The sequence below is a fragment of the Denticeps clupeoides genome, chromosome 12, assembly GCF_900700375.1.
Source record: "Denticeps clupeoides chromosome 12, fDenClu1.1, whole genome shotgun sequence".
In the NCBI taxonomy this organism is placed as follows: Eukaryota; Metazoa; Chordata; class Actinopteri; order Clupeiformes; family Denticipitidae; genus Denticeps; species Denticeps clupeoides.
In genome coordinates, this window is record NC_041718.1 from 6,888,560 (window position 1) to 6,916,042 (window position 27,483).

General features: G+C 43.9%; 1 protein-coding gene across 3 annotated transcripts in view; it reads left to right on the top strand.

Moving 5' to 3' along the window:
- Positions 1-27,483, top strand: part of mtss1 (MTSS I-BAR domain containing 1) — a 52,894-nt gene that overhangs the window by 1,277 nt on the left and 24,134 nt on the right. For all 3 annotated transcript variants that reach the window (XM_028998370.1, XM_028998371.1, XM_028998372.1), the window contains exons 2-3: positions 7,470-7,531; positions 10,091-10,164. In XM_028998370.1, the coding sequence (XP_028854203.1) occupies positions 7,470-7,531; positions 10,091-10,164 (136 nt within the window). The remainder of the gene's footprint in view (positions 1-7,469; positions 7,532-10,090; positions 10,165-27,483) is intronic.

Sequence of the window (27,483 nt, forward strand, 5' to 3'; positions counted from 1 at the left end):
AGGTGGATTTTAAATTTACTTGAAAGCGTCGCACCTAATATTTATATCGACGCACATTCATTTGTCCCACGTCTCACCGGCGCGATGTCAGCCACGGAAATCGAGGCTGCGTATATAAAAACGTATACAGCGTGCTGTTCTAATGTAAATAATAAAATAAAATTACAGTCTTGTTTCATTAAAGTCGGGCACACACGTGACCTGGAGATGGCGGTCAGCTGAATTCGAGAAATGTGCAATAAATTTGTGTTCATCTGTGTCATCAATTCCAAGAAACAAATGAAGTAATACAGCATTGTTGTTATGCTCAGGATGCCACTTTGGACGTGTGTGTGTGTGTGTGTGTGTGTGTGAGAGAGAGAGAGAGAGAGAGAGAGTACACCGTAGCTCTCAGTCTAAACCATATGTTGCCCCAGATCATGCGTTGACCGTTCTGAAATCAAGGCGATCACTTCTTGTCCCTGAAATCTGTGGTTTTAAACCCGCACCTTTTTTATTTTTATTTTATGTCCCTGTAAAGTGGGTTTCGGATTAAATCACGCGCGAGACCTCGGCAAATGATCAAAGATCTGACGGCGAGGGCAATACGATCAAAGCCTCAGCCGTGCCACCAGCATGCCATAATATTCAAAAAGCCTCCGTTTTCATATTTAATCAAGCTGCTAGCCGTCCAGCAGTAGACCCAGCACACGTCCCTTGTGTCAGTCAATGACATGGCTCCCCAATAAAGGGTTTAGTGTGACAGCTGGGTGGCACTTTCATCCAGGTTATAATCCAGTTCGGGGCTGCAACTTTTTATGACGTGCTGACTATTTTAATAATCAATAATAATAATTTGTTCGATTAGTAGTTGCAGGCCGCTGTCTAATCAGCATTAACTGCAAATGTCTCAGATGTTACCTCAAGTAGGGCCAGATGGGATGGATTATTGAGACTTTTTGCACCACGTTTCTACAGAACGGACGCCCAACAACAAGCATTTCATGATTGGAACGGTGCCGGCGCGCTCCGCTCAGAGTGACACGGGGGGTTTTTGCCATGCTAGGCACATACTTTCTTCCAGCAGTCACTTTGGCCCGGCGCATTACCTGTGAAGGTGATCCCGCGTTAGACGTGGAAGGTCGAGCAGCAGCCAGAAGGCCCATGCGGTGGTGGTTAATGGCTGAGCTCAGCAGAGAGACGGTGTCCCTTTTTTTTTTCTTGTTGGGACCTTCTAGACGTGCTCCTTGTCCTCCTTGTGCCATGTCTGTTCGCACGCCCGGGGCCAGCTTCCAACCACAGAAAGTCAGAACTCTCACGACAGCGACTCGGGGCCGTTCGACGCACAAGAGTCAGCAGCCCAGCTTCATGCGTCCCTCCACGCGGTGTCCCGTGTCATGGCGGCAGTGTTGGACGTTTTTCCATTTTTTTGTTCTGTATAAAGGGTATAAATGCTAAGGGTTTATATTCCTGCTGGATCACCGTGTCTTCAGCTAGTGGCTTTGGTGCTGTAATAAAGTTTGCTTTTTGCGGGTGGCTGTGGTTGTATTTCGGAAAGCCGATCTCCTGCTCGTTTGTTTTATGTCGCAGCGATCTCCTAATTCAGTCCTTCCCTGCCTGTAGTGAGGCTTCAGTAGGAAACACAAACTGGTCAACAAGAATTTGAATAGTCAAGCAAAGAAGGCTAATTATGCGAACTCACTGGAGCCATGATGAAGTAACGCACCACCTTATTACTAAATATATCCAAGACTAGAAAAAAAAAAAATAAATAATTATAATAACACAGCCGTTCTTCCAGATGACTTAACTAATTACAAGACAATGTACTTTGCAATTTATGTCATTCTCACCACTTTTAGATTTAGTTTAATGAAGGTCAGGGAGCATCAGTGGGGATTTGTATGACTCCGGGGTCATATAGCCATTAAATATTGAACTGTGGTTATGAACATCCTGATTGTCATCGGTTTGAGTATTGTATGTTGAGATAAACTGTTGTAATTAACATTAATAATGCATTGTTACACTGTCACCTATGTTTAGCCATCATATGATTTGCTAGTCAGAAAAACTCTTCAAAACGATATTTAAAAAAAAAAATAGCAATTTAGAATATTGAATTGGTTTGTTTTGAGACATTATTGTGTGTGACAAATAGATTTAATAATTTCGAACAATAACTTCAGCGTGTATTCTTACCCTTTATTAGCTATTTATTGAAAATACAGGGGAGCCATCTCTTGGTGTATTTTAAAGGCTGACAAAGCACATTTTGTATTGGCAGCTGGTCTGTAGGGAAGTTGGCTGCTGTTGGATTGTTTGGTCTGTTATAGAATCAAGGTGAATCGAAACAGTTTTTTTCCAGATCAATCACAAGCACTAAAGGTCCCCTATTATGATTTTCTTTTATATCAGGCTGATACAGTATCTGACCACCTGATACTGTATCTGAAGTCTCTTTCCGAAATTCAGCCTTGGTGCAGAATTACAGCCACTTTTAGCCAGTCCCCAGGACGCGCCGTTTTGGCCTATAGAAGAGGGGCCATTTGCAGAAACTACGTTATCAACACCGTTCACCAACCACAATTTTTGCTGCATTATAATTGTAAGCATTCCATGTAATTGGAATGCTTCGCACGTTAGGAGTTACTTTTTTAGGGGAGGGGTGGGAAATTCTCTGGGCCAAAGCTCTCTTTACACCTATCGGCATTTCTAGCCACTGCAGGACCATAGACTGGGCAGGGGAACTCGTATTAATGTTAAATATTCCCATAAAGTGAATTTTTCATAATATGATAATGGTGATAGCAATAGAATGTTGCAGAATTTTATATATACAAAATAATTATATATATTAAGATATTTTGCGGTCCAATCTCCCGACTCTACTTAGACTTCGCTGCATCCTGTCTGCTCGGACAGCATGCTGCAGCCTGTACCATGAAGAACAGGAAACTGAGACACTTTAGCTCTTACTGTGATGCCGAATCACGAATTTAGCCTGACTCACTGTTTCTTTGATTTCCAGTGCCAAATAGCAAAGGGCATTCATTGTTGTCATAGCGATGCACAGTAGGAGGTATGCGCAATATTGACCCAAGAACAGGGCGTGGAGTTTGACCTTTTGTGCCACCAGTTGGAGAGGATCGCGATTCTTTGCCTCAGTCGTGGTTTGTTTAAGAGAAAGGTCTTTGCCCGCTAATGCAGAGCTCTGGGACACGATCGCCCCGTCGTGCGACGGTTGAGCGTGAGCAGGGACGTCTGTATAAAACGTCCTGGAATCCGGGGAGTGGTGGCGTAGCCCTGCCCTGGTCATAAAAGGAGTATGAGCGTGTTCAGGTCCGATTGGGTGGGGTTCGTTGGCAGTCAGGTGTTAGTTCAGAGACACGCTCACGCCCCCACCCACGGCTGAACACACCCATGGATGAGTGCTGCTTAATAGCAGCGGTTTGAAACAGCCTTCTAGGCCACCTTTCACAACACAAGCACACTAGTCTGTAAAATACATGCGTACAGGATTTATCCAGAGCGACTTACAATCAGTAGTTACAGGGACAGTCCCCCCTGGAGACACTTAACCCCCTTGCCCAGGGACACAATGGCAGTAAGTGGGATTTGAACCTGGGTCTTCTGGTTCATAGGTGAGTGTGTTACCCACTAGGCCACTACCACCCTGACCTTTTGGAAAGACTGGAAAGATTATACACCCTGACACCCAGAGAAGAAGCTTTAATGACATTTTTGTGAACCAAGATTTAAATGGGAGGAGCCTGCGAGGATGATTGACAACTCCCCACTTTCTCATTCTGGACTAGTTGAACCCTGTCTCATCAATGTCCTGTGCAAAGTAGTGAAACGGTGCCCTTGTAGACACGGGCACCATGTCTACTACCAAACCAAACACGCAGATCGGTGCTTTAATTCAAGTGGAGGTCTCTACAAGATTGCCTGGACCTCCACTTGAATTCCTGGCTGCAGTGTATTCTTGCACCCTCCCCGTGGACAATTGTTAGCAGCTTGAGCAGAAGAAGGATCTCAGCCATCTTAACTCGTCCCTGAATTATTAATCAAAGCAGCGACGTGCTGCAATCGACGCACATTCTGGTTCCTTCAAGCTTTGGGGACGGAAGGAACCCCCAGGCAGAAAAATACAAGCCGATGTCCTACATCACGTTGTAGACTGTTTGTCATCTGATATGGTGGCCTGACTGGTTGTGGTTTATTTATTTATTCAATTATTTTGCCATGGGAACAAAATGATTCTCTTGTGGTTTTCGTGACTTGAGGAGTCTGAGCAGTGAAAGACTTTCATGCAGTTGAAAGACGAACTCTGGGGACAGGGACTAATAAGACAAAAAAAAAAAAAAAAAAAGGAATCCAGGAACTGAAAGCATGAAAGCAACATGGATGGGGAGGCTCTCTTGGGCGGATCACTCCAACCTCCTTACAGACGCAGGAAGGCAAGCGGTTTCCTCCACGAAAACATGCAACTCGTGATAACCTCATGCTCTTGTGACTTCCAGGATTAGTGAGAGATGCTCACAAGAGGAAAGCTTCTCTGTTTTCTTTTTCCACCTCTGCAACATAATGGGGGAAATGTGCATCTTTTCAGACTTACGATGACGAATGACTGTCGTCATTTAGAAAATCAGAGGAGTGGGGATGGGTTTTTTCCGCCATTGCAACCACATTTTCACGTCTCGAATGCGTATGTGTGCGTCCAGGCCGTTACATGGGCACAGACAGTGGGCGATATAACCTGCTGGTAGGAGCGTGAACAGCATGAACGGGCTGGGGAATGTGTCTAGTGAGCCACGCGTTTCACAGGCTAGTGCTGAAGTACCGTGGGATCCAAAACACAACCATGAACGACTTCAAAGGTTAAGTGTCCAGAAAGGAGAAAATGGCGCCCTTTACAATCCTTAATGCTCACATGTAGCCCCTCTCTTTTAAAGACTACTTTGTCAATAATACTAATCAATAAATAAGCCATTTGTAAAGTTCAGGCAGAGTGACAAAAAGAGAGAGTGACCTTATTGCATCAAGAATAGTCCACTTTATTTAATAAGTACAGAAAAGCTTCCTTAGTTTCTACACTCCTTGGAAAGAACTGATTCTCGGGCATTTTCCCTTCACTCCCCAGATATGTAATTCTTCTGCTCTAAGGGGAAAGTAAGAGATTTTCCTGGAGCTCAGGAGAAGTGTTGTTGGCTGGAAGGCAAATCCCAGCAAACAGTTCAGGGGTTTGTACACAGCGCCGTACTTCCAGCCCTGGGGAGGAAGGCCGTCCCACAGCCGTGGCACAACATGACCGATCACAAGGGGTCGGTGTGATCATTAGCAAGAAGTGTTCTAATTATCGAGAGATCATAACTGGGTGACGGGCTAACGGGGATAGAAAGTCTTTCCATTTTCCGCTGTTAATCTTTCAGTGATCTCCTTTTTGAGTAGCTTCTTTCATTCTAATTCTAGTAATAGTAGCAACTTTATACTTTCTAAACGTTTTACATATGAGAAACTACATTCTTTTATTGTTCCTGTGGTCCATTTTGAAGACGTTCTCGGCCTCTGTCCTAAAAGGTAGCAACCGTAATACTTTTGGAACAGTGTTTGAAGGTTTTGCTAAGGCGTGGCTCAGTTCATCTCACATGATGGGAGGGACCGCGAGTGTAAAAAGAGTGACATGGAAGCGCAGAACACAGTAACGTTGCTCTTCGGGAATAATGTTCGTTTTGAGGATATAGAAAACCGGGGAAAGTGTTTGAAATTGAAGCAAATTCTTCAAAGATCACATTTTGTTTGCTTCAAGACTAAGTGTGCGAATCTGTGTTCTCAGATGCCATCATTATTCTGTATTTAAATTGAATAAGCAGAATTTAGCACACACGGGTTTAAGCGTGTTACAAATATACAAAAACGCCAGATACAAACATATTGATGCTAATTCCTGAAGAACTCGTCGCCTCTACTGGTCACTAATACCAACTCTGCCTGTCTAGTCAGCGCTCGTAAAGGGGAGGTTTGTGGAATAAGTTACTGAATAGCTTTGCTCTGGCAGTGCCAGCGTGGAGTTGGGAAAATCTTAGCTTTTATTCCTCTTCCCAAACACACTCTTGTTCCTTGTGATGTATATTTATATATAATGGAAACCCCAAGATGTGCAAGTGGAACATTTGTCACTTTTTGTTGAGATGAGACCACTGCTGCCAGCTCTCTGAGGTCTGAGAGTGATGAAGTCATACAGGGCTCTCTGTTCCATCACAGAGCTCTCAGAGACGTGCAAAGAGGGGGTCATCTCAGGCCCTGTGGGTACGTCCGTGGAACAAAAGTCCCGGGCCCACAAGGCCGGGTGGCCGTAAAGGTCGCACGTCGATATAGAAGTAGTCTACGTGTTTTGCTTGGCCCAGTCTTTGATAACTTTAAATGTCTTTGTGCCAGAAGGTGTTTATTGCACAACTTTATTTCAGGGTGTGTGTGTGTGTGTGTGTGTGTGTGTGTGTGTGCTGATGGACATTTGACCTTTTTTTACTTGAAAGGGGCTCAGTTGGGAAAAATACAAGCTGGGATGTGCGTTGAATAAAAGAGCAGGTGATCAGAGAAGCAGAGTCAGTTTCGATTGGTTTATCGTCTTCTGGATAATACGTTTAATTTGGTCAGGGTGCATGCCGGATAAGAGTTGAACGGTGTGAGGACGCCTGTCCCGTCTATTTCATCCTCTGCTCCTCTCCTGGCCTATTATAGCGTCTGGACTCTCTAGAGATCCAACTCTGCGGTTCTGGGGAGGAAATCAATATCAGCTTTACTCTGTCAACAGAAATCAAGGTTTTGTAATTCATAAGACTAAGCAGCTGATGTATATATTTTTAAACCTCAGACTCATCGATTAATGAATAAAAACCAGGATCCTTATCTGTAGCACTGAACCTACCTGGACAATAAGAGTATTTTTTTTTTACTTTTCTTCTCTAGACATGAGTTCATGCTCTCAGTAGCACCAGAGAACATTGTGTCGGTCCCTGGCGTAAAGTCGCCCTGAAAGCTCTGCTGTGGGTCTTGTGACCCAGGCTGCTATGTTGAAAACAACGGCCGGGTCTTGAGAGAGCTTTTTTTTTTTTTTTTTTGTGCAGGAGAAGAGTTTAACAGCTGAGTGATCCCGTCCTCGAATATGTTCTGTCACGCAGCCAAGACAAATACTGTTTAGAAGCGCGCCTAATGCCTTAAGTCCTTTCACCGATGGCCACATCTACCCCGTGTTCTTATAAAACCCTTCAGAAGTCGGGGTGAGCCGTTTAGTGGGGCACACTTTGGATTATTCCAGTCTTGGGGCAAATTTGTCAAGCCTGCATTTAGCCAGCATGCCTTCTGTACCGAATGGAGAGACATTTTGATAGTTTTAGATCCCTGACACGCGACATGCACTTTCACCAATGATTTATAGCGTTTGCTCTAGACTGACCTCTGCTCGTCTGTGCTGTTTGCTTTTGCAGGCCAGTTACCCGGCCTGGGAGGACTTTGTCACCAAAGGGACCAAGCTGCAGTCTCAGTTAAGGTAAGAGCCGAGCCTGATGTCTGCGGGATGAACGGGAGTTCAGCAGTTCCACGTGATTTGGAAGGATTTATGATGTACATTTGACATGGCCTACAGCATTGTGTTGATTTGTAAGGTGTGAGTTAGAGCCAAAATGTATGGTTTTAATGATCCATGCTGATTTACACAGGAACTAGAGGAGTAGACAGCTACATATAGTTACTTTATACCCTTTGTTTGTTCAAATGTAGACTCTATATTCTGTGTAGTTGGCTGCATGTTGGCATAGTGTTGGACCTTAGCCGCTGTCCTTTGGCTGCCATCCCGTCCGGAGTCCCTGGGGAGCAGGCCTGGTGCGGGGTTAACAAGCCTCCACGCCGACCACTTGCGCTGTTAGAACATCAAAGTGGTCGTTTTGCTCCTACCCAGTTAGTGCGATCCTCTGATCTGGTTTGTGTAAAATGCTGGCCTACCAGTGAGAAGTAGGAACAACCATGTCTGCATCAGGACTGAAGGTCTTGCATTGCTTTTATTTTTTTAATATAAATACGCAATATATATATTTTTTCGCCAGTGAATTACCAGTACTGGACTCTTCTGGGCGATGCATTGGCAAGAATCTGACTTAAAGATATGCATCATGATACAGTATCACAGTTTACTATATTATAATCCAGGTATGATGAAAGATTGATCAGCTCCCCTGAATAAAATACTATTTATTTCTCAGTTCATACTCCACTAGCAACTTACAATTAACAATACAGTTACTTTACAATTACAATACAATTACTTTACTGCTCACAACTGATGAGTTGTACCAACAATGCTTTTGTCACAACAGCCACTCGTGTTTGTGTATTAAGTGGCAGTTGCACTGTAGTGATGTACAATAAACGACATTTCAACCAAATAAATGTGAAAGCACGGCGAAGGGAGGAATGACCGGGCCCTCTGCTCCGAACCTGAGACGCAGGCGACACTCGACCCCTCTTCCTGGGGCCCCTAGGTTTGTACCTGGAGTGTTGAGAGCCTCGGCTTTGCAGTGAATATCACCTGATACCTGCAGTGCTCTATGATAGTCCCACACATTGGTCCCCCTGCCCCTCCTCCTTCACAATAACCCTTTTGACCTGCATGTATATGATACAGGAGCTCGTTCCAGGCAGGGTCACCACCTTCCTTTCCAAGCAAACAAAGTGAAAGTACTTTTTTATTTCTATGTTGGTGTGTGTGGTGTATCAGTACGATAATAATTGCAGTATTAACATTGTGCAAGTAATTGGCAAGTCTTAACAAAACATGCTTGTGCATCAAGAGACTGCAAATTCACTGTTTCATTTATCTTAATAGAATAGACTCCAGCACATGTGTATCACTATCAATTCATTTTTGGACTGTGATCCTCTCCTTTGTGGAGATGTTGGAAAGTGCTGTGCATTGATTGCACCTGGGCTGGGCCAGTCGTGTCCTAGCGGCTAAGGAGGTGGACGCAGAAGGTGGAGGCTTCATATCTCAGTCACTGTGCCACTGAGGTCCCCTTGAACAAGACACCGTCCCCACATACTGCTCCCCGAGCGCCTTTCATGGATGCCCTCTGCTCAGTTGGTTACATGCATCAGACATATTTTCTTTGTGTGCACCGTGTGCTGTGCTGTGTATCACAATGATGAAAACAATGACTTTTCACTTTGACTGTTGGACACGATTCAATGGATTAAAAACAACTAAAAAAAAAAAAAAATTATGCAAGAAACATTCCCATCATAGATGCAGTCAATAAGTCAGTGAGTTCACACAGTAATTTTTTGACTAGATTTTTTTCAGTCACAGAAAATATGGAATGTATTTGGTTGCCTTTATTGTATGCTAAAGAAAAGGAAAGTGGATCAAAGCTTTTTTTTTGGAAGTAAGAGGTCGTTCAGAAGGCAGCTGGTGTTATCCTTACAGAAATGCAATATCATAAGAACCAGAAACAAATACAGTATCGTGTGTTTCTTGGCTTTCAGAATGTCTCACCTACTTACACATTGATGTTGACGTTGAGGGACACTGAAGTTCTGCAAAGGTCACAGACACTTTGGTGGAGCCATATCTGTAACATTGGGGTTGTAGGAAGTTTAAACTTCTCTCCCTCGCTAGTCAGACTCATCCAGACCTACGGTGGAACCTGCAGTGTGAAATAGCTCCCTGAGCGTGATAGCTTGCTCTCTTTTTTTGCGTAATGCTTTTTATTAGCATTTTTGATCATTCAATTAAAATTTTTCAAGATTGTATGTTATTTTTTTCAGAATTTTATTTAGAAATTCTTCTGAACGTTGAGTTGCAACAACTTTCTCTTTCGTTTTTTGCACCATTAGGCCTGTTCTATGTAAACTCAGTCGCTATGCATGAATGACTGTGAAGTGCGAATATTTGACATGACACGGGACAAGCATGCACATCAGTTCAACACTCTTCAAAACCCTTCAGGGAGGAAGGAAGCTACTTAAAATAGTGAAAATGTTTACCCAAATCTTTTCAGTCGAGTGTTTTACATTTGTGCTTTCTGTCCTCTCTCCTTCTCTCTTCCTTTTTCAGGACAACCATCCTCGTCACAAGCTCTTTTTTGGATGCTTTCCAGAAAGTGGCAGACCTGGCAACTGGAACCAGAGGTAAGAGAAGAGTTGTGTTGTGTTCTCTCTCTCTCTCTCTCTCTCTCTCTCTCTCTCTCTCTCTCTCTCTGCGTGTGTATAAAAAGAGTGTTTGTGTCTGGCTTTGTATGGACGTACACCTGGTCTTTATCACCGCTTGCAGACGTGGTCTTTCCAGTTCAGCTGGGGTTAGAGGAGTGTGTGTGTGTGTGTGTTTGCAGTGCTCTTTCTGTTTCTTGTGAGGTGTGTCTGCTGGAAAAAGCCGGCATTTTCACCTGAACGCCGCAGGCACCTACTCCTCCTCTTCCTCAGGATAATTTGGTTTCAAGTGCAGCGCAGATTTCTTTTGAATATAAATCAGCCAGTATTCCACACAACGAACATCACAATGACGCAGAAATTCTTGTGCGGTTAAGAGAACCATAAACCTCGACAGAAACCTAAAAGAACGCAGTTTGGGTCAGACACTCGCTGGCGAGAGGGTGTCAGGCTCGTGGGCGTGCGAGCAGGCCACCGGGGGACGACGACTTGTTTTCCAACTCCCAACACAGCCCCAGCCTCATGTGCTTCGAGTTAAAAACCCCTCTTCCGAACCAAGACGAACTCGGTGCGTTACGGTCACCTGCCCCCCGTCGTTCTGTCACCCTATCGAGACGTATTAAGTCACACTGTCACTCTGATCTATTATTGATAACATTTCCCATTTCTTTGCTCTGGTGCGTCTCTATGACTGTCGGGTTTACCTGCCTTGGGGTTTTCGGGTAAATGTTTGTTAATCCCGTGGTGTCGGGGGGTTAGCAAAACACCAATAATCTTCATTAAAGCCATTACGAAGAAGCAGGCTTTGGTGACCAGTCTACGCTTGGTGGTCACTTCGTGACGCTCTCCTGCCTATGGCCAATGTAACTTGAGACGTGAGCCATTCCTGCGGGCGGACGAGCCCCCCGTTCGCTGCTCAGTCATAGTCTCGGACAAAGGCTGGCATCGGGGCTCTCGGGTTACACCTCAACCCCAGGTTGGCGGTGACCAAGCGTTTTATTTTCCTTCGGCAGCTATACAATGGACCTTCCTGACCTGACGTGTTTACACCGGGATATGGAACTAGGTAAACAAGTGGATTGGATAAACAGAGTCGCTTTATAGCTTTCCCCTCTGAAACCATAATGAGGTTTGCAGAGATGGGGCCACCCTCTTTTTAAAACGGAAACCCGGGAAAAGAGGCAAAATTCCTGCGACCCTTTGCGTCTTGTACAACCCCCACGCCAGCAAGTCCGATGCCCCTGGTTTTTTCATTACTGGTTGAAGACAGATTTTTAAGTCACGACTTCTTCAGGTCATCCGACTCTGCCTGTTTGGCTGGAGGTTCCGGTCCTGTTCAGATAGGACGATTTCCCAGGCCTTGCTTGTTGCTCCACAATCCAAACCCGAGCAGGTTCAACTCCATCGGTGCAAATTGCAGGATTATTGTGGCTGGATGCTATTTCTGCCCAGTTGCTGTTTGACCAGATAATCACATTGCGACCTGGTGCAGATAACATTGCGATATTAAAAAGCCCAGTTAAGATATTGCGTCACAGCAAGCCGAACCCTTTTCTTTAAACAATTATTTTAAATCCCTGCTGTGTGGCCCGCGGTGTCTCTTGACTCCTGTCCCCCATGCCGCACCTAAGACTCAGCCTGGCCATCTGTACCTGCCGCATCCTGCCTGGGCGGTTCGCTGCTCTAAGGCAGGGAGTGGAGGGGCGGGGGTGAAAATACCTTCGGCCCAAAGTTGTGCTTTCTGCTACTCAGTGACTTAGGCAATTTGCGGCCCCAGTCTGTGGCGGGGGGCTTTGATTTGGCACCAGACGCTGATGTACTGAGCTTTTATAGACTCATTAGCGATATTAGATTAGGCTCGGTGGGTGACAGGCTGCCTTTAATTCGCTGAATATTATTGATCTCCTACGTGTACCTGAGCCCGCGCTATGTTTTCTGCACAAGTTTTTTTTTTCCTGTTACATTGACTGTTTTCTGTTGCAATCTACAAGGCAAAGGGTGTTTGATGTTTGTCCAGCACATCTACCTCTGCTACAAAGTGCACATGCAGGTTTGACGAGACCCAATAGCTTTTTTTTTTTTTTTTTTTTTTATGTTATTTACAGTTCCCTGTTCCTCCGTTGTTCCCCTGGGCTCGTCGCTGAACAAAACATGTTGTGGTCAGTGCCGTAGATTAGAACATGCGCCTGGTACCAAAAGCCAATGGAGCCGGTACCATGCGGTGGAGCAGGCCCGGTTTACCCCCTGCAACCATCTCTTTCTGATTTGTCGCCCACCCCCCTCGCTCCCGTCTCTCGCTCAGTGCTGACACATGAAGCGATAAATGGAGGCTGTGTGTGGAACTGGGTGTGTACGTATTAAACCTTTTTAGGGGTGTAGGTGGCATGACTATACGAGATCGTGAAGGCAATCTGCCAAAGCAGAGAGATCGTCTATATTGTTAGATTCTTGGGATGAAATTCGAGGTTCAGGTGAAGAGTCAAAGATAAGGCTGAGTGATTATGAGTGAGAAAGTTGTTCTCACAAGATGTTACGATCAGCCGGTCAGTGTCTCGCCATCCCCGCTATCTTCTGTCTGGCTCTGAAGGCTGAATGGCCTCTACTGGCATGTCTAGTAGACGCGTTGTTTATATGAGCGCGGCCTTGCGGCAAAACCGTTATTTCATGAAAAACAAGGGACTGAGATTAGAGGGGTTGTAACTAAACGATATAAGGAACAAACAGTGGTTATTTGTAAAGTCTGCGGAGCAAAGGGCAACATGGCTATCTATTTTAACCGTTTAAAGAGTCAACATGATTGCCATGTCATGTTAAAATGTTGAATAATTCGGTAGTATTTAAGAATTGCCTTGTTTTACTATTTAAATGCTTTGTGCATGTTTTGTTCTTAAGAGTACATATTTATAGATCATCTAAAGCCAGTGTTGTCAAAATTGCACACACTGATTACAATGAGACAATTTAGTATATTAATTTTGTTTCCGTGTTCACATATGGAAGCGTGTTTTTGTGCAATGCATCTGGTTGGTTAGGTGTAGACACCATTCAGACCACTGCCTTGTATAACACGTGTTCCTCAAGAGCCACGTCTGTTCCTTTGCAGTTCCACACAGTCTGTCCAGGAACTTCAAAGGGACCCCATGTTGGGAGGGTTACCGTAGAGAGTGGGACGTCAGCTGCACAGGGGTTTTAAGGGTTTGTCTTTTCCTGTTTGCCCTTCTCGGGGGCTTCTACAATCCTCTGGGTCATCTGGTCAGTCATGTCACCATGTGAGCGGGCCTGTCAGTCAGAGTTATATATCCAGACATCATTAGCCTGGGTGCTGGGTATTGGCAGCTGCTTTATGAGACCATACATTCAGCATAATTTTATTTTAAATGTTTAGGGATTCCCATGTAAATAAATTGTATAAACTGGTAAGAAATCAAAGCCTTCAGAGTGTTGACAGTAAAATCTTTAATTTAATATGTCAATTACAAGTGATTTAATCAATACTAATTGTAGAAAACTCAAAATGAATGTGTGGATTTTAACATACAGTGACCATATATGCATCATTATATCCTGATTACAGCTAATAATATATACTGAGACTAATGTAGGGTAGCACTGCTGGCTGCTCCTTTTCCAAACATTTTCTTTTCCCCAGGGGTGGAGAAGTCTCTGTTGGGAATGCTCTGTAATTATCCCTCTTCTCTACACCCCATCTATATCCTGCAGACCCTTTGTTTATCTCTTCCATCTGTAGGGTGGTGGCCTAGCGGGTAAGGAAGCGAACCCGTAATCAGAAGGTTGCTGGTTCGAATCCCAATCCGGTACTGCTCCCCGGGCACCTTTCAAGGGTGATTGATTGATTAAATGCAGAGGACACATTTTGTTGTTGACACTTTACTTTCACTTAGCAACGTGTTGGAAAATGTTACTTCACTTTCACATTCTGCTGTGTAATATTCAATGGCACTATAATGTCACAACCTTGATTTTATTTATTTGGTGTCTGGTCCTGACATTCCTTGTTCTCCCCATCTTCCCGATGGACGAGGTGGCAAATAGATGGTTATGTGCGACCATTGCTTGTTCAGCTTTAGTGATTCAGAGCTTCCGCCAAAAGAGTGAATTTATGGCCCTGTGGCCCAGCTGTAGCCTTCTAAAACAAAATAGCCTGGCGATGGAGTGGATTTCGGCAAGTGAAGAAAAATAGGTGCCTCATCCAAGTTATTTGCCATTTTACTTCAGTAATGAAAGCAATGCAGTTTACAGATGATACACTGCAGACTGGATGCTGCTGTTTGTGGGGAATATTAGTCTCAATGACACACTCCCCAGCTCCCCCACTCTAGCTCACCTTTCAACTGGGCAGAGGGCCAGTCTAAAAAAAAATGTAATTATCAAATGGTTTTATTTGATCTGATGCAAGCTGTGTTCATTACTTTGTCCATTTATTAATTTTGCTGTGCTGTTTTATAGATATTACAGCAGTTTGTAGATGTATTTCCTCAGTCAGCACATCATTTTGGTCGGGCTGTAAATAATATGGACTGTGAAACCAAAATTGTGAAACACAAATCTCCGTGATCCCGAGTTCTGGTTTCAGAAGTTATGCAAACCTCCCCAGCCCACTTACACCCTTACAGGGGCAGCCTTCTCACGGTTTTATTTCACTACTAACTCGTGTCTAATGCATGGAAATCACAAAAACCTTCAACTCTGTTTAGTTGGTAAGTAAGGAAACTAAAGCGAAAAATTGGAATGCATTTAGACTATTGCAACACCCCCTTCTTATTCGGTGCTATTCATATTTTATGTGGAAACAGCTCTTTGTTGTGGTGGTTCCTGCAGAAATCAATACGACCGTACGCTGCGGTGCTCAGTCTTCGGCTCGTTGGGCTCCGGTTGTTTCCCTGTTGTGTAAGTGACACCGACAGGCCGACGCAACACAAGCTGCAGCATTTGATGCTGTGACAGCAGCAGCTAGTTAATTGGTGTGTGTGTGTGTGTGTGTGGGGGAAGTGAGAGAGAGCACGGCTGGTCATTTCTCTAACACACCTGTCAAAGGGTGGCACCTGTTTTGCAGTCAGGATCTGTTGAGCAGCTGACAGTCTTACGAGGAGCCGGAGGACCGGGTCACCTGCCCCAGCATGGCGACAGTTCATTCACGTCCACAGTCGCGTTTCGGTCTAGGCTAAAACGGCCAAGTCACGTTTTCGTGGGCCACCGCCTCCCCACCACCAGCATACCACACCACCAGACCACCCCCTCCCTGCTTCTCACTCAGTTAGGAGCGTGGGACAGCTGTTCAGAGGACATAAACCCCCCTTGGGTCCAATGACAAATCCATACTGCTGAGACGCCCTCTGAGCAGACCGTGTTTTTTATTTATTTATTTTAAACAATTAACAATTCTAAAGGACTCTATTTTAATGTATTTTTTTGTTTTACTCATGACCTGTTGGGTCAGGCACTGCTGTCTATCTGTCTCTGGCCTGGTGTAGACCTAGTAGTGATGTGAAAAGTGTTTTTGGTTGTGGGAAAGCAATATTATTTCCATGCCCTCTGTACACTTACAAATCCCATGTTATTTCTGATGATTTGTAACTAATTATGGTTGGTAGGCGCTCTGTGACCCTGGTGAATGCCACTTCCTGGTGCGTTCTCCTCAGACTACTTTCTCCCTGCGGCGTGTTGTCTGGGTAAAATCAGAATCTAGTCATGCCAACAAAAATCAGCATGGAGGGAATGAATCCCATTCACCCTAATCAAGCTCTGCAGGGAAATGTCTCTTCTGTGTGTGTGTGTGTGTGTGTGTGTGTGTGTGTGTGTGTGGAATGCAACACTATGTATATTTCTGTTGAAATTCTTCACAGTCTGTGTAATCAGTTACTTGAAGTGCTAGATAATGCAACATGGAACTCCTGACTGGTTGCCGTGGGGCATTGTGTAAGATTTGCTTACCTTCTGTGCAATGCCAGCGTGAGGGGAACATAGGAGGAAGAAATAAGGCCTGTTACTTAAAGACAGTAAACATGTTTTTACTATGTGTACCACTACCTCCTGTGTTTCAGCAGACCAAGGATGAAGCAGACGAAGCATTTTGTAATAAAACTTTTTAATTTTGACCACTGTGCTGCTTATGGCAGGTCTGAATGTTTCACAAATAAAGTGCAATTTATATGATTTTCTGAGCCATTTTTTGATTTTACATGGATCTGAGTAAGAGGAGGTTTTTCATGACTTGGTACTTTACCACTAGGCTTAAACCAATTTTACTTGTGCCTGGTTGGTTTAAATTCACTGGAGTCCCAAAACCATGAAAAAATCCTATAATACAAGCTAAAGGATCCAGTATAGGATCCTGCTAGGGGTGCAGTGGTCCGTACCAAGGTTTTTCTTCAATGATTTGCCGCTTTCTCTCCACGCTCCCCCAATACTTCTTCAGCCTGATACACTTACTAACGGATAAACCGCAAGGCCATTTCTTCCCTTAGACCATGCATACAGACCGTTCGGTTCCAGAAATTTGTGTGAAATAGTATTATTAAATCGGTCCTTCTGCTCAAATGGGCCGGACAGTTCGGTTTTTTCTGTTTTTAATGCATGTCTGTGAAATTCTTTTTCATTCATAAGGACCTCTAAGTGTTCAATTTATCTTCTATATTAAAGGGGACAAGATGTTGTCAAATTATTGATTTGCTGAGTCATTGCTTGACTCGTATTTTTTCTACCACTTTCTACAAATTCACAGTAGAATGCAGTACAGCGATTCTACAGAAATGGAAAAAGTACAGAAGCACACAACATGCTTGTATCCTGGTGGGTATTGACCTACGTCGAGCTGGTATGAGTGTAGGCTCTTGTGCTCGGGGAACACTGGCCGCCTTTGTACCAGCACTAAGCTGTGTGGGCAGAGGTTTGTTTAGTTTGTGGGTGAGGGCAAGGGACCTTTCAGCCGACACTCGGCACCTTGTATCCTGGTCTTGAGGTATGACAAGTGCATAGCTTCTGTGCTCTTCACCATGTGTCGATGGATGAATTGGTCCATTGCAAATGTAGAACATTTCTGCTTCAGAAAGAAATAAACTTTCAGCGTAAGGTGTGGAATTACTAAAAGTCTTTTTTTTTTTTTTTTTTTTTTTTTTTTTTTTTTTGCACAATTTTGGATCACACTTTAATATTGACCAACAGCAGACCCTGGGGTGTGTCCATGCAAGAACGGATGTGATTGGTCAACATGTGCTGACAAACGGGGATGTGGTTTTCCTGGGAGTGCTGAATAATGAGTATGGATTGAGCTTTAATCAGCCATCGCCTTTGTGTTGCATGCTGACCTGTCATACTCTGTTCGGGGGTGTTATTACAGGTCAACAGTGTCATTGACCCTGTTTTTGTTCTCTGAGGGTATGTCTCCATTCATTCAGAGGATTCATTTGAAGACCGGATGTGACGTAAACGGCCTGGTGAGACCATGCCAATTGAAAGTGAAGTGATTGTCATTGTGAAACACTGCAGCACAGCATAAAGTGACACAACGAAATGTGTCCTCTGCTTTTAACCATCACCCTTGGTGAGCAGTAGGCAGCCATAACAGGCGCCCGTGGAGCAGTGTGTGCAGACGGTACTTTGCTCAGTGGCACCTCAGTGGTAACTTGGCAGATCGGGATTTGAACAGGCAACCTTCTGCTTACGGGGCCGCTTCCTTAACCGCTAGGTCACCACTGCTGAGGAAAATACTGTTATTGTGCAGGTTTTCAGATGAAGGGGGAGGGGGTTGTATTATTTTAATTTTATTATTAACAGCAAAATTATTTGTAATGTGCCTTGGTTGAATTTTAAGGAGCAGCACTTTTCAATGCTCTATCATTTGTATAGAAAGCAGTTGTATTGAAGCTGTCATTTCCAAAATAATTAACCAAACTGTGCCTGGAGCCGTAATTTACACACTGTAATCGTGTGGCCGGAACATGGAGCTCACAGCAGCTTTGATCTTGTCCTTGGCCCGGAGGCCAGCGACTGCTCACCCGGGATCATATGGAAGGGCTACCACGCATCCAGAGCTGCTGACCAGATGCTGGAGGACACACGCTCACTGATCAGGCTTCTCTCTGTCTCTCAGAGGGACTGTGCATGTGTCTGTGCGTGCCATAAAAAAAAAAAAAAAAAAATCCAGAAAACATCAGTGTCAGTGAGTTGCTCGACCCATCGAGTTTTCTTTCTGCCCCTTCGAAACAAACACACACATAGCGGGAATGGAAGAAAAGGTGATCTTAACAATCTCTTCAGTAAAGTGAGCTTTGGCCATTCTGCTCTGCCGTTCAGAGAGCGGCAGCTCAGACGGTCTGATCTGGAATTTTTCCCCTTGTGTCGTCGAAAGGGGAATTATTATTATTTTTATTATTCACAAAAACACCGACACGTCTGCGCGAAACATTTGTGGTTGGTGAATGGTGTTGCTGATGTCATTTCTGATATACTGCATTAATAAGCTTCTTACGCGATCACTCAAAGCTCATCTATGCCATGAAAGCGTGGCTCAAATATCAATAGTCACTGTACCGTTGCTATGGTTTTGGGGAGGTTGACTAGTTTATTGCATCTAGCTTTTTTTGCATCAGTGTTCGTTCTCTTCTGGATTTTTGATTTGAGAAGCACTGTGTTCTCGGGGAACTATGAGTGATTTGTGAACAGCTTTGGGAGGGAGGTGTTGGGTGCACTGTGCCTTGGCACTTCAGGAAGCTCCGTTTCCATGGGGAAGTGTTATTCTTGTCTGCGAGCTCATTGTTCAGCCTTGAGGAAGGTGCTTTCTTGGTTCCAGACTCTGTACGGAGGTTAGTGTGAAGCAGCAATTCCAGTCTGGGCAGATGTGGTTTGAACTCCGTGGTTGGAGTTCCCCAAGGATTGGCCTCGTGGAGCGTTTTTTTCCACCCCTTGAGACCCTCCATTTTTTATTTAGCGAGTAGGAGACCTGGTGTGTTTTGGGGTGGAGCAGGGGAACTCTTGAAAGCATGACACACCCTTCTCTTTTTGGAGATGCTTACTCACACATACACTTAAATACACACTTTATATGAAGTAGCTGTTCACACTGTTCTTTCTTCCTCAATGATTCTTAGATGCCCTGCTGGTGTGTGTGTGTGTGTGTGTGTGTGTGTGTGTGTGTGTGTGTGTGTGTGTGTTATTGAACTCGTAGGAAGAAACCTTTAAACCTGTAAAACACAGGAAGTTTGTCTCTAATCCAGAGCCTCAGTGAGTTTCCTGCCTTCCGTGGACCCACTGACTGGTGACCTTCATCCTTCCTCTACATCATTCAAAAGCCTGAAAACATTTTATATATACTAGTTACTTTTGTCCTAATCTTGGCTGCCCACGCATGACCATCCTAGGTCTAAAAAGATGGTAGATTACATATCCCGAGTCTTCGTATTTAGGCAAGTCATTTAATGGTGCTCTCTTTTCTTATCAATGCAAATGGCCAGTGCCCATGTTTATCAAAGGATTTGGGAGATGAGCAGAACTGAACAAGTAAAGGCACCCTTTAATATGTGCTAATCGAAATTAAATCTAATAGAAACACATCGGTTCTAAAAGAAACTCAAAAAAATATATGTGCGTTGTGCAATTACATAATTATAAAATGCAGAGAGAGAAGCGAAAACACAGACACTCTTATAGTTAACTTACTTAGTTAACTATAATACGTATTCATATTATGTTTGAACAACAACTTTACTCTCCTCTCAAAACTCTGATTTGCTATATTTGTCCTGCTGCTCGCAGCTTTGGTTTCCCCCGTTCATCTGAAATACTTAGTGCTGCAGAATTTACATGTCTCTCATGTGAACATTCGGCCCTCCTGGTAGCCGGGGGACAGGCTGCCCGCTGCAACGCCTGATTAAAATTTTTGTAGTTTGATGGCGATTTACGAAAACAGTCAGATGCAAAGTTGGAATTTAAGTATTGCTAATTAATATCAAGTTTGATACCAAGTCTTTGTATCAATTAGTTTCTGAGAATACATTTTTTTTTTTATTATACATTATTCCAGGTTCCCTGTGACCTTGATCTGGAAAGCTGTGTTTTTGTGTAATAAATCTTGTGCACAGTGTAGTAATTACACATTTCAACTTAAGTTTGTACGTTATTTGTAGCTGCACTGGAAATGGTTGTTTTTGTGATCATTTTGGGGTTGGTTGTCAGCTCTTTGCCAGAGCTTGGCTAGCTCTCACTCATTTTATTTGCGTTTCATTAACCTGCTGAAGGTCACACGGGACATTTCTGATGCTCACATCGGGCTGCTGGGTAACAGAGTGCTGCACCTGCCAGGGCCCGGTGTTTTCCTGTTTCCCCATTCACCTTTCCCTGCCTTATCCAGCACTGCATGCCTCAAACACGGCCATTTTGGTTGGGGATTTTGCGAGGTGTTCCGTTGACAGGGGATGTAAAACAAGTCTGAACAACGGTTCTGAGCGAAAAATCGTTTTGTGAACAAGTTCAACCACAGACAGGCTGCACGCCCCTAGGCCCGCTTGTATCATATGGCAGGGGGAGGGATTCGGATACCGTCACAGAGGAACCCAGGTGAACTCTGGGTAGGAGTGGCGCTCTGGTAGCAGCACAGCCTGTGGGTGATCTAGATTTAGACTCAGCGGGGGCCCAGAGAGCTCTTCTACTTTACCCCCTCTAATCTGCTGTTGACTGTGTCATTTCCGTGTGTGTGTGTGTGTGTGTGTGTGTGTGTGTGTGTGTGTGCACACATGCACATCTTGCATTTCTGTCTGTCTACCCACATTCTGTTCTCGTGTGTTCAGAAGATTATTGAAACGGTCCTAATAATCTGAGCAGAGCAGATCTTCATTAGTGAAGAATTAGCCAATGAGATTGAGTACCTTGAGCAATGGCATAATGGGAGCTGGTGGACTAAACAGACGGCTGGAAGGGTCTCAGCAGGTTTAAGGCAGCTGCTGCTATGAGTGCCAGCGGATGCTGGACCGGTGGTGTCCAAACCCATTTTCTGTGGAGTTCCAGTAATTTGTGTGAAATCATATCGGTCCTTCTGCTCAAAGCGGCCTAAATACCGCACTCATATCCAGCCATATCAGAGGTGGACAAATTAGCGGCCCTAGGGACCTGGGACCCGCAGGCCGAAGGCCAAACTGGAGCCACCCATATTACAATATCAGCTAATGTATATTGGTGGTAGTAGCAAATTGAGGATTAGTGGAAATTTACTGAGCAACCCCTACAAATTCCAAATTTCCTCCTCCGTTTCAGTAGTTTAGAATTTACACACCTGGGCAAGTAGTCTGCCGTGTCCAACATGTGTATCTGTGTTCTAGCTGCTCTTTATAAATCGCTGTGCAGCAGTGGAATACCAAGTTAATGTGATTATTCCTTTAATTAATTAATTACACTATTGATTTGAATCCTTTCGGAAACAAAGTCAAAGCCGTGTCAACTTAAACCAGGTCAGAGCCTCTGACCGCGCCTCTCGGCGCTGTCCCACATCTGCCAGGTCCCCGAGCCAACACAGACAAATTACACTGAATTGAGCAGGGACGTACATTATTAGAAGACATCCTAAAATGGACCTGAAATCCCAGTATGGATGATCTCAAAGTTCCTCTCTGTAATTTTTCTGGTTGCGCAGTATAGGCTTGATTTGAAAGGTCCATTTCCCCCAGTCAGCTCTGTATGGCACAAATGTTAAAACAGTGGTGTCTGTCTTTATCCGGATTTTAAAGATGATTCTAATGTCATTCCAGTATGTTTTCATTTGTTTGGCCAGTAACTGATGTATTAGTCCATGTTATGTATATAGAAATATTGGAGTAAATATTCTATATTCCAGCTATTTATTGTTTTGAATATTGAGTTCCCAGTATATCAATGTCATATTATGTAAACATAATATGACATTGTCATTATTAAATCCAGTTTCTACCAGCTGCCACAGTTTATTACATCAACATCATGTATATTATTTATATTAATCATTTTGTGATATAACACTTCTCCTGACAGTGTGATGCTGAAATTATGTCTGTGAAGCATAAAGCATTTTTTATTTTTTTTGTTAAAACAAATTTATAAAAAGAAAGGGGCATGGTTATTGCTGGGAGAACAAATCCTGGCTTTGACCATTCATAGTTAGCCAGGCTAGGTGATCGTCAGAAGTAGTTTTTTTTTTTTTTTTGCTCATGGTGCAAGGTCTGGATTGAACCCAGTTTCCCTGTACTTCACTGCCCGGGCATTTCTCCTCGTCAATTAGACCTTTATGTGGAAATACAAGATGGTGCTTTACAACAGCAGGCATGGGAAGCATTTTAAAATGCAGTCGGATATCCTCAGACATATAGTCCAGTTTTCCCCCTGGTTAAACAATGGTTGCCATTGTTTAATAAGCGTAGCAGTTGGAGGGGGAGGGGGGGAGGGGTCAAGTTTCAGCAGAATGATGGTGAAGAAGCCATTGTTCTGGGATAAATTGGGTTCTTGACCATTTTTTCCCCTTGTTTTTTAACTTTGCTTTGAGAATCCAAAATAGAGATGAAAGACAATACACGGTAATATATGTAGATGTGGTGCTATATAATCAATGCACTACTATCCAGAATTGATTATAATGAAAATTGCAGCTGTCATTTTTCAGTGACTGAGCTGTTCTGACCTCGAGGGGAAGTTCATTCCACCACCGAGGGGCCAAGACAGAGAAGAGTCTAGATGAGTGTCTGCCTTTTACCTTCAGAGTTGGAGGGCGAGCAGTACTGGAGGCTCGGAGTATACGAGGTGTAATAAGGGCTGTGAGGTAGGATGGTGCTACTCCATGTTTGGCTTTTTTCTTTTTTTTCCTTCAGGTCCTCAGTGCTTTCTTTCTTGTGCCTCTGGTAGTCCTTGCGATAACTGCTGGGCTGATCAGATACTGATGACTTGGTGAGATGTGACGGGCACACAAGTGGATAAGTGTATCTCGTCTGGCTCCTCTCTCCTTTTTTTCTCACTTGTTAGGCTTGGAGAAAAGACAGTTGAGGATTACATTCATAGTCTGGATTAAAATCACAGAATGTGTTTAATTAAACTCCTATGTGTTTTGTGTTTTGATTGACAGAATTGTGAACCATACTGGATGTAATCCTGATAATACGTTCACATGTAAGGAACAATAAAACCACATATTACAGGTTTGTTAGTTTCATAGCTGAGAGACTTACACTGACAATGTTATTGTCTTTTATCGTGTCAAATTAGGCAAGCACAGTGTCACAATCTCTTGGTTTGTAGGCTGGCAGCTCTTCAAAACTGTCCATAACCAGTCATTCACGTTCTTGTCAAGACATTTTTAGTCATGAGAATCAAAAGCACACACCAAAGAGTGTCAAGCTAGGTTAGAAAATGTGTCTCATGATAGACTTTTCATTGGGATGTCATTAGGGATCAAGTTGCCATTCATAATGGCTACCGACACTGTAAATGAGTTAGCAACATATAGTCTGATCCTTGCATTAACTGTGTGTGTGTGTATGTGTGTGTGTATGCGTTTAAGAACATCAAACCTGACCGGTAACACCACTTACATTAAGTAGGTCCCACCCTTAAAGGTCAAATGACTGACTCTGAATAGAAAAAAACGTCTAATGAGTAGGTAATTATAGGACCCTGTGATGTGCGTCACTTCACAGGACTCACACACACACACACACGTAAAGAAAAAAAGTTTTCTTCCGAAACATTAACGTTTCATCATAGACAGCCCCCCACCCCCACACACATTGTGAAAAGGAGCGGCCTCTGGAGGAGTGTGTAGATGAGAGCAGGGTGGCAGGACCAGGCTTGTTTCACTGTTGATGCTGCAGCTGAGATGTGATTTGAAGTAAGAAGGGTTGTGGTGAATCCTTGCTTACCCGCTCCCCTGGGCTGCCTACTTGAGAAATCACTGATTCATGCATGGATTGGCGGAATGAGGAAAAAGGAAACGATGAACTGATGGATGGGAGGAAGGAGTGCTTTGTGAATCACTGGGTGTGGTTGTACCAGTCCAGAGCGCTGCGCAGGATATCACCTTTCCTGGGATGGGCACTCGGTGTGTGGGCAAATCAAACATGTTTTATCCTGTATTGACACACACACACAAACTAGTATATTGTACACCAAACACTCCCTGTGCTCACTTTAGACCTTTTGTGTGTGATTATTTTGAGGACAAATCAAAGAATTAATCATGTCGCTGCATGGCTGGTCCAGTTTCCATTCTGATGGGAGTGCACAATCACTGAATAGCTTATGAGCATGAAAACTCATGTAAATCTGACAGCCTTCCTGTAGAGAAACTGAATAATGGATTTTCTGACCAGAAACCTTATATGGTCATGTAATTATTTATTTGTTTGTTTATTTATTTATAACAAAAAGACTGTATTTTTTATTTTAATTGACGTAACCTATGCTATCTTAGTTGATCTCACTAGAGCAGTTCAGTTCACATACAATCTTCTGGGGAATGTCCGTCTCTTTACTTTGCTCCCTTTTGGAATAGAAATTGAAGTCCTTCATTTGGATTCCATGTCAGAATGGTCTGTTTCCACCGAAACTCCACTAGATCATTTTCTCTCCACTAATTTTCACTTTTATTCGTAACAAATTCTCTGCCCTGTCAGGCCATGGGGTGTATGACCACACCAATATGATATTGCTGGTATGATATGCAGAACTGCAGTTCAGTATATCGTGACACAATGTGTGAAATTTATAAAATCACTACTTTTAAAATAGTAATATTTAATACACCTGTGAAAAGCATAAAAATTTATTTAGGCAGACAGTTAACCATGACTGCTTCCATCTTTGCTTCTCCCTTTGAATCTGTAACAATTTGACCACTTTTAATGTTTGTTTTTGTGGCGATTTGTTCACTTGGTGACGTTTTTTTTTCCAATTAATATGACACTTTAGAATATTCTTTTTTTCCTTAGTTTTTTTTTTTTTTTTTTTTTTTAGAAAGTGATTCAGCAGTTTATAAACATCCAGGAAACAGCTTGTGACTGCGAATTTGAGCAGGGTTTTATAAATCATTAATCTGAGCAATTATCCCTTCCAGCTTTCGTCCCAGTCCTATCTTGGAACTAATGATGACCTGTCTCTCCCAAACTACCCGTAATGTTATTGGAGCTGAACTCAGTTGGATTTTACTTGAAAGTGAAGTGATTGGCATTGTGAAACACTGCAGCGCAGCATACAAAATGTGTCCTCTGCTTTTAACCATCACCCTTGGTGAGCAGTGGGCAGCTATGACAGGCGTCCGGGGAGCAGTGTGTGGTGATGGTACTTTGCTCAGTGGCACCTTGGAGGGTTTCGGGATTTGAACCGGCACCCTCCTGATTATGGGGTCGCTTCCTTAACCGCTAGGCAACCACTGCCCCAAGGAGGTTAACAACCACTAATCTAACTAAACAGCTTTTATAGAATGCAAAAAGTGCATTTAACAGCAGCCACCATGAGTAGGAATAGCAGAAGGAATGGCATAATGATATCAGCCTTCTATGCATGGCACTCACACAGACAGCTGAAATGTCTGTTCAGTCCTGATGATGGATTGGACATTGATTGCCTTGAGCATCCTCTTTATCTGCTGAAACTGGCTGAGTGGGAATAGCGAAAGCGAAATTAGATTAAAGACAGTGCCTCTTTAGGACTGCTTGGCAAGTGCAGATGGGGAAAAAAACGAATCCTCTCTGCTCTGGGCTCAAACCGGCAAAATCATGTTAGTGACCAATCTTTCTGTTCTACGCATAATTAATAGCACACTTGTCTGATTAATGAATTGAGGTCTTTTTAAGTCTTGGAAAATAACACTCAACACAAACTCAGAGACGTGATTTGGAGGGTCGATTGAGGTTTGTGTTTAGACTGTATTTGCTTTTAGAATTTGATTTTCTCTCTACCAACACCCTCTCCACCTCTCTCTCAGCCCGCCATGGTTCACGCTCTTCTTCGCCTTCCTCCTCAAAGGCATACTACCCTCCCTCCCTTTCTGCGTGTCTTAGAAATTGATCTGTATTCAGAGGCGGCGATTTATTCAGTCCTGAAGACGGCCTTTCTAAGAGCCAGCGATTGGTTGAAGCTGAGCAACCACAGCGAAGCTGACGTAGGGCTAGGGACCAGTCCGCTAATGGCCGAAAAGAAAAAGGCCCATAAAGCTTGCCTTCATCTAAGCCACAAAATGGGTCGTGCGGTGAGCACCATCTCGCCTACGGGCTGTTCTCGGTGTGCCCGTGGTGTCGGCTGTGGGTGCGTTTCTCTGACGCAGACGTCAGCGTCCAGCACTGGCCAAGAATAACGATATTGGCATTTAAGCTATCCATCTTTGGCCGAGGAGAGATGCTGAACAGGTAGGCGAACTGGATTCCTGCGGCGCTGCGAGGGAGGCCAGGTTGACTGGGTGACCGGGCAGCCGGCGCCCGCGCTCCGTTACGCAACGTCTCGAGGCGGGGAGAGCGCAGAGCACCCCCACGCAGCGGATTTGCAGATGACCAGCATGCGAATCCTGAGGGAGGTGTGTAATGCGGTGCATGTGTTTGGGCCTGAAACATGGCTGAGTCCACGTTGACTCTGTCTGCTGCATCATTTTGTGGTCTGAACAGATCTGTGGTTCTTCTGTCTTGCTCGGTTTTTGCCAAGCCTCTGACAGCCCGAGTATTTTTAGCACGAAAGAGCAAACACATACACACACATGGGCCCTCCCTCCACATCCTGGGTTGCCACGCAGATATTATTTAGTAGATAAATGAGCACAGATGAGATGCAGATGTTTGTGCGAGCATCAAGGTCGTTGCGTCGCCCTGGCAACTGGCTCTGAGTGTTGCTGTCTGAGGGAGAAGAGGCTGGGATGTAATGCATGGGGCATATAGAAAAAAATACATATAAAAAATATGAAAACTACTCACTCATCTTCTGTGGTTAATAGAAGTTTATTTCATGAAGGTCTAGTTTTAAAATCAGGAACTCATAGGAATGGCTGACTGCTCTCTTGCACCCTATTTCCTCATCCTATCGATACAGGACTCCCCATCAGTATGCTTGCGCTCATAATACACCTTGCGCATGGGTGTGCACATCACAGACATCTCGGGACCAGGTCTGCTACCAAACCAGACATATAGACAGAGCCTCAAAGCTGCTGGGCTGATTTATCGAAAGAATCACTCGCAGAAAATATCCCCCTGAAAGGCGCTGAAGCCTTGAGAGGTGAAGGAGCAACTCAAATCAACTTTGCTGACAAAGGGGAGGTGCACGAATGTATCTCGCTTCTGAATTTAC